Source organism: Cygnus atratus, chromosome 1, assembly GCF_013377495.2.
Source record: "Cygnus atratus isolate AKBS03 ecotype Queensland, Australia chromosome 1, CAtr_DNAZoo_HiC_assembly, whole genome shotgun sequence".
NCBI lineage: Eukaryota > Metazoa > Chordata > Aves > Anseriformes > Anatidae > Cygnus > Cygnus atratus.
In genome coordinates, this window is record NC_066362.1 from 184,004,141 (window position 1) to 184,017,915 (window position 13,775).

The 13,775-nt window shown below is 36.3% G+C and overlaps 1 protein-coding gene across 1 annotated transcript in view; it reads right to left on the reverse strand.

The window, feature by feature from the left end:
• NBEA (neurobeachin) overlaps positions 1-13,775 on the reverse strand; it is a 516,634-nt gene that overhangs the window by 42,329 nt on the left and 460,530 nt on the right. The window contains exon 48 of the mRNA XM_050714797.1: positions 5,536-5,703. Coding sequence (XP_050570754.1) covers positions 5,536-5,703 — 168 coding nt within the window. The remainder of the gene's footprint in view (positions 1-5,535; positions 5,704-13,775) is intronic.

The following is a 13,775-nucleotide window of genomic DNA, read 5'->3' on the forward strand; positions in this document are numbered from 1 at the left end:
CTGAGCGAAAGCAAAAATAAGCACATGGTCAAAAGGGCTGGTGTTACCTTGGAAGTGTTATATAGTGTTATTAGAGTGGTGTGTTAATTTTTTCCTCATAAATTTCCCAGGTTCAGCCACCAGGGAAAGGCTAACATTCCCCCTCCCTTTGTTAAAGATATATCTATCTTGCTGAGTCTTGACAGCCCTATCATGTCAGCCCTCTGTAGTAGCAAAGACTGTTTCAGTAAGGAAGGGGAAAAAAGGAAGGAAAAAAAAAAAAAAAAAGTGAAAACTGATGTGATCTATTCTGCTTCCTGTGGGCATATTTCACTATAGCAGATCCAGAGGGATGCTTTGTTATTCCTGTCAGATCAAAGAAAGAGATAACAGAAGAAAATATAATAGGAAAAATAAAACCCAGAAATGAGGGTACTGAAAAGCACCACAAGACTACCACATCATTATGACTTTTCAATTTATTTAAATATGCTAAATATCAAGTCACCACCAAAGAAATAAATATTGCATAGGCCATATGCTCTGTTAGCTGCCAGCAAAACTGTCCTCCTAGGATTAGTTTACAGGCACAGCAACTGGCTGTCAAACTCTAGCAATTTTAATAATTTTTCAATTTGCTGTGTGAGTTGCAAGTACGCTCAGGTATTTTGACAGGTGGCTGTTCAGAACAAATATCTGAGCCCAGTCGCTTCTCACTGCCTTGCTTTCCTACACGCTTACAATCCCTGTTGGACTAGGGGAATGCAAGCTTCTGCTGAAGGTGCAGCACGCTTGCAGGATAGTTACCATGCTGTACAGCTTAGCTGTATTTGCAGCTCACATTGAACATAAGGAAGACAAGAAGTTAGCCTAAAGCATACAGCAAACCAATAGCTGTGTAATATAATGTTTCACTTGACTTTTTGGAACATTTCTAATCCCAAACAAGATGAATGTCTAAAAAAAAAAATCAGTAATTAAAACAAAACAAACAAAAAACTGAAATATTACTTTTCCATGAGGCAATACTTAAGATTCTGTAATTCTGTATACTTTTGGTATTATATAGGCTTAATCCAATATACACTATCTGAACATTCCCATTACATTATTTTAAGTTTGTTTTATAAGGTGTGTTAAAAATAATTTTAGCTCTTCTGTTGCAATTCCTAATGACCAGTATGACTATACTGTTCCTTTTCAGCCATAACACTTTGTGTCATGCAGATACAAGTTCCTAACTTGAAAAAAAAAAAAAAAAGACAACTTTTGATTTTATATTGTTCAGATTTCCAGGCATTCAGATGCTTGGTTTATGCAAAAATCCTAACGTTGTTCTAGGTATTTCAACTTAGATAAGCAGAAATTGGGAAAAAATGAGGCTCCTGAAATCTATAGAAATTCTGGAGAAAAACAGAAGAGGAATTATATTTTCCTAAATAAATAAATCAATAATACAGACTATATTGCAGATATTATTCTTTATGCATTAACATTCTTAGCATCAACACTCTGAAGTCAGCAGAATCTGTCCAGTGGAATGGACTTGGATTATGATGTAAACTAACAGTAAAGACAATTCCAAATAACATTTAACGTCCAATGTAACTACTGTTTACATATTAAAAAGAGATACAGGCTTTGTACCAGAGATGTTCTGTCATGTTTCTCCACAGGAGTAGACTGTCATGGTAAAGTTCATTATCAATTACTGCTTTACAAGTACAAGATGAGTTAAGCTGTCATAATTTTCTCAGCCAGAGATCCTGTGCTGTCAAAGAATGTCAATTTTTAATCTGACAAAAGGAAGAAAATTATCTGTTATTCTGACCTCTAATTTCTTGACATTTTAATGCTGTAATTGCTGTGGTTAGTGCTGCAACCATGACTTCACCTGTCAAGTAAGAATGAATCAATATCCTTAAGCTGTTCTTCAAGTTTTAGCTTTCACCTCACTGCTTTTACATTAAAAGAAAAGAAAAGGAAAGAAAAAAGAAAAGAAAAAAGACAATAAGAGAAAAGAGAAGAGAAGAGAAGAGAAGAGAAGAGAAGAGAAAAAAGAAAAGAAAAGAAAAGAAAAGAAAAGAAAAGAAAAGAAAAGAAAAGAAAAGAAAAGAAAAGAAAAGAAAAGAAAAGAAAAGAAAAAGAAGAGAAAAGAAAAAAATAGGTAAATGGTTGCAATGAAAAAAAAAAAAAAGAAAAAGAATAATCAATTTTGGGCCTAAAGAATATTTATTTTGCTACACATTTTTTCTCCTCCTTATTACAATATGAAAACAATTTTGCATCATGTAGATTACGAGAGGCTACTATAACTGACAGACCCAGAGAATTTCCCATTTTCTAATCATTAAAGATCTAAAAAACAAAATTCAGGTTTATATGTTCTGTGGAGCATTTAAATTAAGGCTTTAATTTTGCTCTTGTTTTACCATTTTACTGTTTGTTTGTTTGTTTGTTTGTTTTGTGCTACCAGAAAATGGCAAAGGTTTTTGAAAAATCAAAATCAGTGTGTTAAATGAAATCAGTTTATTTTACCCATAAGTGCATATCTTAAGTTCCCGAAGAGTTATTACATGGACAGATGTATGGGATTTCATAGACTTCTGTAATCTAAAATTTAATGCAATCCCACCATTCTTGTTTCATCCACTCTGAATTTGCAAAATAGAAAACAATGAAAGCAAGCCAGAAACACTCTTATACTATATAGGTCAAAAGGTAAAACAGCACAGGATGGACATTTGTACAGTGTTAAAAATTAGAGTTCTTTCAGGGCTCCTGCACATGAGGGATAAAGATGTGGGTAATGGATGAGCTATATCATCATTAAATATATTTTCGCTCCAGTCAGATGGCTACTGAAATTACACCTTTATCATTCTTAACAGAAAGCTAAGAGCAATATATTCCTCAGTGGTTAAATGAGGTGCTCAAGAAAAGGGTCAAGCAAAAAGGCCAAGGTATAGCAAAAATAGGTCGCCAGGTTCTACCTTTTTTAATGATGTCCTTCAACCAGCTCAAAACCCGGATTTGAGGTTTTATTTGGAGCCCCATATCACTGAACAGGTTCTGCTGGGACTCAGTTGCATATAACATTAGTTATGGCCCCAGATTGAAGAGTCTACTGCCGTATCTGAGGCCATGGGCAGCTGTCAATAAACATGTATGTATTTGCTTATTTCAGTGTCATTTATTGAGAACGTTCACCATCTTCAGGGTAACAAAACAAGTGTTCCAGTTTATTTAGAAAATAAATAAGAGAACTTGGAGGATGAGATATGAATTTTCCTGGATAACTGCAAAGCTCAATTTTTAAGTTAATGCTTCCAAGAAACCAGACAGCACCACCTGCCACTGTAAAACATTAAACAATTGTTATCATTAATTGTATACAGTCTAGTGTTTCTATCTTTACATTTCTGTATTTCTAAGTGGTCTTCATAAGCTTTAAAAGATCCTTTTTGCTTTTAATTTACTTTCTGGAATATCTACTAGAAGCAAGAATAAGAAAAAAACGTGTCAATGAAAAAATATACCAGACGGCATATATATACTTGTAACAGAAAATATCCAAATACCTGATCTACTAGATCATCAAGAAGTCAAATGCTTTATTACTGAACAGAGAATGTATTTTTTACTCTCATAAACAGAGCCCAAAGAAACAGAAAAAGGTTCTAGATCTGTCTGTATCTACATGTGTTATAACTTCTAATTAAAAACAAATAAAAATATTTTAACCTGTTTGTACCAAACCACAAACCCCCAATGTCAGAGCTCTGTTGAAGGAGAAAACATACTACTTTTACATATATGCATAAAACTTTATATATATGCATAAAACTAAAATTCAGAGAATTTTTTTTCTAGACATTTTGTCTTCTCATTACTAGCAATGTATTTTATTTACTAATCTTACTTGTGTCAAAGATAAAGTTGTGCTTTCATAAGTTTGCTTGGCATAAATAAAAGCCTAAGAAGAGGTTTATATGCTAGTGACTGACAGGGCATGGGTTAGATGTACAAGTGAGTGCACAAAAACACATCCATGAATTTCTTGAAATTTCTGATGACAAGTTATGCATGTAAGTAGAGCCACAGGAGAGCTGAAGAGTTTCATCATGTCATGAGATGTTAAATAAGGTGCACAGACCGACAGATAGACCTCAATCCTACAAGCTGCCCTGTGGGAGCAGACCTTTAAAGTCAAGACGTAGGAGTCTGCCCATGCAAATCAAGACCTTAAGCCATGCAAATCCCTTGTATTCATGCTGCTTGACACCTGTTTTATACTTAAAAAAACATTGCTCCTTTGTATCTATAGTTTTGTACCTTTTTGACTCTTCTTATGCTCAGATTTAAATGCAGAAAACAATTTTGTAGATGTTAACATTAAATATTTGAGGCAGCAGGATCAATGCAATTCTGTCCATTTGTAAAACTAAGCAAATACTGTTTATAGAATATTAACTTTGCAGCGCATGGGATGAAAATACAGCTATAGCAGCCTAAGGGTATGAATGAGTTTTTTTGTTCTACTCTTCTAAAAGCACCATAGGTAGAAAGATGCAACTCACTATTAGAAAGCAACATGACAAAACCCAATATGAAGTCGAATGTAAATGCTTCCTAGAACCTATTTCTTTCTGAAATCTGTAGATTTCTGTCTCCAAGATGTAAAAACAAACAAACAAACAAGCAAACAATAATGCTTCGCCTGGCAATGTATAAATTATTACTGTTTTACATACAGCAGATGGTAGCTATCTGGGGGAATGGAAGATTGTGTGTACAGCTTCATCACAGCAGTACTCATCTAGCAGCTGTTGCTTCTTCACACTTTCCACCTCATTTCAATTGTTTTATCCAACGAATGGATGATATTTGAGAAATAATCATTCAAATTAATAGTCTTACTAAAAACAAATACAGTCACTGGAGGGAAACATATATCAAGGTAACTAGAAAAATTTTCTTAAAATTTACTGATAAATTTGAAATGCACACTCTATTTGTGCACGTACATATATTACACACATATATACAAACATAAATGTTTGTATGTACAACAAATAGCAAACACTTTCTATTTTGGCAACATTTTGATTATGCTTTACACGATTAACAGAAGAGTAATCTGAATCATTTCCATTGCCCATCTAGCAAATATTTTCTTATTCACATATAAACTTTCTCCTATATTATCTGACTGAAAAGGTGAGATTTTTTCCTATGACTGTGATGTAGTTTTTCTCTTTAGTTTCTTGGTTCTATTAAGTGAACTTAATAAAAATAAATTATAAAAAGCAGCAGAATATAAATTACAGAATATATATTATATTACAATTTTCCATATCATAACTGACCGTAAAATATATTAGTAATTCCAAGCAAACAAAATACTTTGGGACGTCTGTTTTATTGCTAGCTTACTAATACTTGCTTCAGAAGTCACCTAGGGCCCACAATTTTCTGCAGCAGTGAAAGATGGAAAAAGTACCATTTCTTGTGAGATGACAGCAGTTTTTAGAATGAAATGGCAGAAACACCTACCTCCCTGAGGACAGGATCAGTGATACTGTCCAGGTTCACAGAGCCTTCATATGTTAGGTAGTGGAAAACATTGAGCGCACGCACTGCTTCTGGTCCTCGTTGCTTGTAGCCAAATATAAGGTCAATCCACTGATGAAGTTGACATGACACAAACTCACTTTCCAGAGCCTGTAAGTGAAATTTAGAGTTAGGAGGTAAATTCCATCCTGCAGTTTCATGCTTAAGTTATGCCTTACCATGTCTTGTTAACTGAAGAAACATAATAGGTATCTACATTTCCTGTTCAGGCTTATTCGGTATATTTGAAATCCTTCAAATATTAAAAACCAGAATTATATCATGAGAGAAAAGCTAAAAAAATATTCTTCTTTCATTCAGCTTTATATCAAGCTAATTTTCTTCTCAGCTACTGGCTTTCTTCTAGCTGCAAGGGTTTTAATTATTAATTTTTGGGCTTGTCAAATAAGTCAGCTAATTTGTCCAGAGAAACTGATGAAAGTAGGAAAACAATTTCATAAACCCAATCTCCCAGCTCATTTTCCAACTAGTTCTAATTATCTTTATATCTAAAATGGAAACTTGAGGATTAAAAAGCTGTATCGGCAAAATGAGGTTCTGAACTCGTTGTGTGAATTGTGACTAATTTCTCAAAGGAGAGGAGCATTTTTCACACTCATTTCTGATATGAGGTTGTCTCACCGGGGAAAAGACAGGCCATGACTAGCTAGTTTAAAAATGGCTTCAAGGATTGCCACTCCGTTGCTCAGCATATGGAAAGAGATTAATATTAGACAGAGGAAATTGACGACAGCCTTACCGTTGAGTCTGATGCAATTAACATACCTTTATCAGACATTATTGGCATCCTTAGCAGATACTGCTGCCTGAACTGGAGCTTTCAAGTCTGAATGCATTATACAGCTTCTCCTTACCCCTCTACCAGACTAGCTGACTGAGAATTTATTTAATATGCCATGCTGGCACACTCATTCCTTCATTCCCAACACTACCTTCAGAGAAGGTCTGATAAACAAGAACTGGTAGTAAAAAGATTTTTGTTCCATTAACAAAGTTTTTATATGTGTCTTTGCCCAAAATACACCACAGTCCTGCCTTTGTACACTGTTGTATACCTTTTTCTCTTTGATCAGAGCAGGTGAGGTTCAGTTCCTAGCTCTGGGAACTAACTTTTAATTATACAGTTAGAAGAAAATGAAGTACAGAATCACAGAATGGTGGAGGTTGGAAGGCTCCTCTGGAGGCCTCTGGTGCCACCCCTGCCCAAGCAGGGACACCCAGAGCAGGCTGCCCAGGACCACGTCCAGGCGGCTTTTGGAGATCCCCAAGGAGGATTCCCCACAGCCTCTCCAGGCAGCCTGTGCCAGGGCTCCGTCACCCGCCCAGCACAGAAGTGCTGCCTGGGGCTCAGAGGGAGCTTCTTGGGTGCCCAGCTGTGCCCATTGCCTCCTGTCCTGGCACTGGGCACCACTGAAGAGAGTCTATCTCTGTCTTAAAAATAAACAAATAAATAAATATTAGCTTTAATACAATGTGTTACGTAAACATACATATCAGGCTTACTGTTACTGACTACACACAACAGGTAGAGCTGGCAGGAACCCTCTATGTTACATTATCCAATACTTTTAATTCTCAGATTGTGACTTTTGGTGTTTTTTTGTGTTATTTTGTTTTGTTTTGTTTTCTTTGTCTTGCTTTGGTTTCTCTCCTGAGAAATCCTAATTCCTCAATTGTTTCTAGCACAGTGCCACTACTCAGTGGAAACACTTTCCACCTAGGACAAGGTTTCATGTCTGCCCCAGGAAAGTTTAAATTTCATAGGGAGATAAACTTTGTAAAAATGTATTTTCATTGTATTAATTTATATCAAAAGGAAGCAACTTGAATAAGTAATAATCACCAGACACTAGAGTACCATGTCACACACTGCCCACCAGCAGCAGCCCCCTGCCCACCACCCCACAGGCAGGAACAGCAGCCAGCAGAGAAAACCAGCCGTGTCTGCCTCCCCAGATAACCATGCAATCATTCCTCAGATGTTCCCACTAATGCTCCACGTGGAAGAAGAACTCTCTATGGCATGGTGGAAATCTGGACTCTTTTCTGTCAAAATCAGTGAATGTTATTTCTGAGGAAAATCGATGGGAAGGCTGAGGCTTAATAGCTGACATGGAACTCAGTTTTCAAGGGCTGACGTTCAGGACTGTATAAGAAACTACAAACAAATGTTGCAGAGAAATGTATAAAAATGTGTTGTTCCCTTTTCAAAATCAGAGGCTATCACATGCAAATTGTGACTAATATTATTTAAATAGCGTTAATACTATTTAACACTAAATATTATTAGACTAATAGTATTTGGTTTCAAAGTGTGTCACCCCATAAATAATTAGAAATGCCAGATCTGTGATTATATTTTATTGCATGTATGCAACATGATATAGTTAGTTACTGCACGATCTCATATAATATTTTTCATAGGACTTTTACCTCATTTAGTATGCAGGATGATAGCATGCAAGGATAAAATTACACATGCGATGGCAATCATAAATAAAGCACTTCCTAAATTTTAAATGCTCAATTTTTAATGTCCCTTTGTACGTAAGAAAATTTAAAACAGAATTTAAAGCCTGCTGTATCCATCCATTCCAGCATCCATCTCTGACCAACTTACAATAAGCAGACCAACTGTTCTCTTTCTCCTCCAAACTTTGCATATTTATAATGTTCATTTGCAGCAATATCTATTATTTATTTATTAAAAAGTACTTCATGGAAAGGAAATGTTAGGCATTTGCTTTGGTCAAAAATAGCATCTTTATTTCTAGAGTATGCAGAACATTTTAGGGAACTGTCAAAACTTTCAGATAAAAGTAGACTATTTAAAGGTTGGACAGTAAATTTGAAAAAAAACATGCTTGGGTCAAATCAGCATATTTCACCCATTATCTTTTCTAACATCCTCTCCCACATAGTAGTTAGGAGAATTGAATGCCTAAGTTATGTTTCCCTGAGGCAGGTTCAGATTGCATGACCAGCCCCTACTCAGCAGCTTGTCATTCCCGAGAAGGTCTCAGTGACCCTGGCAGGTCTGAAGAACTTCTATTTCACATGGATGAACTGTTCTTTAATAACTTACTACATAAATGAGCTACTTTTCCATTGCAGCGTGTCCTGTCTTCTGCTTTAAGCAGATTTATTGTACTATGTTTAGAGGTCTAATGCTTTAAAGGTTTGTATGCTGAAATGCAACACAGGATTTGCGGAAATTTGTAAGGGGTGAAGCCCAAAGGGGAGGCTGTGAGGATGTTTGGTCTGGCAAGGGGAATACCTGCCAGTCTCTGTGGTGGAGGACTACTGCGATGGGGATTTGGCAGAGACGGGCTGCTGCCCCTCCACACAGGTCCCTCCTGAAAATTTATGAGTGCGTCACTGTCAACAGTACATGGTTTGGTTTCTCATGAATATGCAATGCTCAGTGGGGAATAGGGTGAGAGAATTTTTGTGTAAATATAATTTGTAGGTACAATAGTAACAACATGCAGAAAAAAAAAATCTTTAAGATAAGCTGTTGATGGCCCTACAGAAGATGGTATTCAAGAAGATTGTGGCTTTAAAATATACTGGGGACATTAATTTTGTGAGCATACCTTCAATCTGAAATATGACTAAACAAACAATCAAAAAAGAAAAATAATAATTATTACTTATATAATTATATATGTCCTGGTGAATATGAGTCATCACTGTGCCCTTGCTGCTAAGAAGGCTAATGGTATTCTTGGCTACATTAGGCAAAGTATAATCAATAGGTCAAGAGAGATCCTTCCTCTCTGCTCTGTGTTGGTAAGGCTGCACCTGGAGTGCTGTGTCCAGCTCTGGGCTCCCACATGCAAAAGAGACCTGGGCATACTGGAAAGAGTCCAATGTAGGGCAACCAAGATGGTGACCCTTCACCCAGTCCCTACTGGGGCATCTCTCCTGTAAGAAGACGCTGGGAGACCTGGGACTGCTCAGCCTGGAGAAGAGGAGGCTCAGAGGAATCTCATCCATGTCCCTAAACCCCTGAAGGGAAGGTGCAGAAAGGACGGCGCCAGGCTCTCCTCAGTGGTACCCAGTGCCAGGACAGGAGGCCATGGGCACAGCCGGGCACCCAGGAGGCTCCCTCTGAGCCCCAGGCAGCACTTCTGTGCTGGGCGGGTGACGGAGCCCTGGCACAGGCTGCCCAGAGAGGCTGTGGGGTCTCCTCCTTGGGGATCTCCAAAAGCCGCCTGGACGTGGTCCTGGGCAGCCTGCTCTGGGTGTCCCTGCTTGGGCAGGGGTGGCACCAGGGGCCTTCAGAGGTTCCTTCCAATCTCAGCCATTCTGTGATGATTTTAATTAGTCCTGTGTGGAGCCATGAGTTGCACTTGATGGTCCTCGTAAATCCCTTCCAACTCAGGATATTATATGATTCTGTGATTCTATGTGATTCTATATAGTACAGAATAGTATTTTCTATGGTATATTATATATGTATATTACTGATATCACATATATATTAATAATGATATAGCATTATTTATGTCCTTTAAAAAGATTCTCACTGTTAAACAAAAATAAGCTGATATCCTTTTTTTTTGTTTTCTATTATAATTGACAATAGAAAAATGTTGTGAGATAAAGATAAATATTTTGAAGCAAAGGTACTGTGTTTCTTATGTGTTTGCATGCAAGTATATGCACACATGTTCCACAGGCTGAAAATCTGACCTGTAACTGTTGTAAAATATAAATATAAATTAGTGAGTTGATGCTTATGTATAAGCTAAATAAAGTAAATATTAGCCAAGTTACTGCTTAGTGAGATCAAGTTCTACAGCTATTTTCAATTTCAATTCTGGGCAAATGTAGGAATTTCATAAATCACTCCTCCATAACATTAAACCAGGAACATCTGAACATCTACACTTTCCACTAGATGTCTGGCTTAAGAAACCTAGGTAATTGTACTTACACTAAATTTCTCCCCCTTAAATTCCGAGCTTTGTGCAGTACGAAGGCAGCACAGTTTCCTCTTCTATCATCCTAATTTGGAGTTATAATGATGTTTTATAGAGATTCCAGTAGGAGGCACTATTTTTTATTTTTATTCAAACCATGTGTTGTGTAAAGTATCTGGAGTTCTACATTTATTATAAATAAATTTATATTTATAGAGTAAGCTATTCCAACACCTATCTAGCACATGGGCATTTTGCATTTAGCCAGGTATTTTTGTGTCCTGAGAAGAGAAAAGCACTGAATGTACAGATTCTCTCAGCCTAATATTTCTTTTACTCATGTAGCATTTCTTGTACTGATTATAAGAGTAAACTCTTTCTAATCTGATTATAAGAGTAAAAAGGAAATACTGATATCTGGAATTAGTTCTCTTTGTTTAAGCAAAGTACTCTTTTAATAAAAGTGAGACTGAAGAGCATTGTACATATTTGGGTTATTAAGGGATGTTTGCACAGAAACATCCTTTACGTGTGCAGCTTTGACATTTAAATAGATTCTTCAGTGATATACAAAGTTTCAAAAAAAAAAAAATCCCAGTGATTTCCCAGTTTGGTTGAAACCCCTGTGAGCTGAATGAGTTTAATTGTATTAAGGACAAACCTTGGCTATACACACAAAAAAATCAAACAAGCTACTAGTGATGAAATAATACAAAATCTTATCTACTGCTTATCTGCTAAGAAAGGAATGTCAGCTGCTGCTGAATGGTGAGCAGAAAAGATAAATCTTCCAGATCCTCGCAGAACAGAGATTTCATAATAGAAGTATCTAATGACTATTCAAGAAGCTTTTTAATTATGAAATACTATGCATGCTTCTCAATAGCCAGGGAACTGTACAAAAATGTAATTGGCAGCAGAAGAGTGTAAATAAATCATTTCAAAGACAGAAAGAAAATTCAATCTTAGTAACAGTTATGTAATAGGAACAAAATATGTATAACAAAAACAGGACACCATTTAGGCTTTCAAAAAATAATTTATGTGAATGCATTTTACTCAACACTGTAATTTGTAATTTAATATGTGCCTAACTCATAATGAAAATATCATTATAATTAACTTTGAATTACACAATATTGCATCTTTTGTTTCCAAACTAAAGAACAGTTATTATAAAAGCTCCGCTTCAGTGTTTCACAGTGGTGTTCCCCGCCTTGATTTAACATGCTTGACTTACTGACTGAATATGCTCTATTTCTGGCTCTCAGGACTGCTCCAAGTCTGTGGGGATTGAGAAGCTGAGCAGGACTACAGATGCACATCTGTGGAAGGTTTTATGTGTGCTTTTTTTTTTTTTTCCCCTTTTTTTTTTTTTCCTGGTAAACTGGGAGATTATGATTGATGAGCCCAGCATTAGGGTAATGTTATCAGGCACACTTTCTGCCTCTGTCCTTTGTGCCATCACTGAGGTCAGACCATAATCATGTTAGCATTGAACATAGTGCTTTATTAATGTTTCATGAGTAAGTCTGTAGTAATCAGTCTAGCTTTGTATGGATAAATAAAACTGCTACAACAATCCCTGATGTATACACTGAGTGCTTTAGAATCTGCTGCAGTAGGTCTTAAACATAACGGGACTGTCTTTTCCAATGTTTATAACTAGTCTAATTTTCCAAAGCTTAAAGGCATCTCCTTTGATGGAAATCAATTTCCACTTCTATTTCTGTGTTTAGTTAGAAATGTATAACACCTGACTGAAAAATTGAATAAAACACCCCAAACCTACCTTCCATTTATTAATCTGAACAGAATTTTAGTAAAGCTTGTTAATCAATTGGTTAATATATGTCCTTTCACGTCACTGTCTCTGTGGTGTTTGCTAGGCTGTTTTCTGCTTGCTTTGGTAAGCCTTAAAATGAAATGTTGAAATTATTGCTGTTACTAAAAGAAAATGAGCAAGTAGGCCTTATAAAAAGATTTGTATTTATTCCCACATAAAATTATGCTTTATATATGCTGTCAGCAAGCAAAAAATATGTATGAACAGATTAAAATATTGTCAGCTAAGGAAAAAGGAGTTCCTACTCTACGTGACACAGTACCACATAGGATCCTTTCCAGTGTAATGAAATGACTACTACTGACTTCATTGGACAAGGGATCAGGGTAACACTTACTTGAAATATTCTTCAATTTTCTGTGGATTTCCTGTAAACCTGCACTCTACTCGCTTTGCAAAGCTGCTGTAGAAATTCCAGACTTGCACAAGCTTGCTGTGTTTTACACGTCAGCACCACACCCGGGCTAGCTTTTTTTCTGGAGATAGATTCTTGTGTAACAGCCAGAGCTTGGCCTGGGGATGACCTAACTGAATAATACATCTGCTGACCAGCTCAAAACAAGGACTCTGATGTTACGTAGGGAATGTCAAACTTTCCAATTTTTTTATAATTGTTCCCTACTTTGACCTGTCTGTTTTTAGTGACCAAAATGAAAGTATACAGTCTGTTTGCCCTATGCACTAAAACGTTGTGAGGACTTTTTTTTTTTTTTCTGAAAAATTATTACATGTTTTATCTTTCAAAATGTAATTGTGACTTCTTTCTACACATATTTTCTGCATTTTTCATGAAGGGGATTATCCTACTTTATCTACTTGCTACTTTGTAATAAGCTTTACAAAGAACTATGCATATACAGGGCTATTTTAACATCCTGAAGTTATTCACATTGTTTCTATCCTCTGAACTGCTTCCAAATGCAAATACTTCTTTTGTCATCTAGTCACCCAGAAGTGAATCCAATATTCCAGGTGCAGTCTCAGAAGGCCCATAGGCAGGTACAACTCTATACATCCACTGTGATGCAACAATTCTCCGTAGATGGCATCCAAATACATTGGATCCTACCTGGTGTTGTATAGAATTACAGTGATATCTAATCTAATTGCTGTTCATTAACACCCTTCCCTTGCTGCTGCTCTCTTTTGGTACTATTTTTGTTTCCAAACTTCTGCTTCCTATTGAATATCTTTAATTCTTTCCTCCCAAGGTGATTTCCCATGTATTTTCTGCATCTAATTCAAATAAATCTATGCCTCTTTCTCCTGTTTTCTAAGCAATTTCCAACTTTATTGTCATTTGTAAACTTCATCAAGCTGCTCACTTCAAGACAGTATGTATCTGTGTAGAACTGAACTTCAACTACTGATCACGCTCTTGCTAAAAG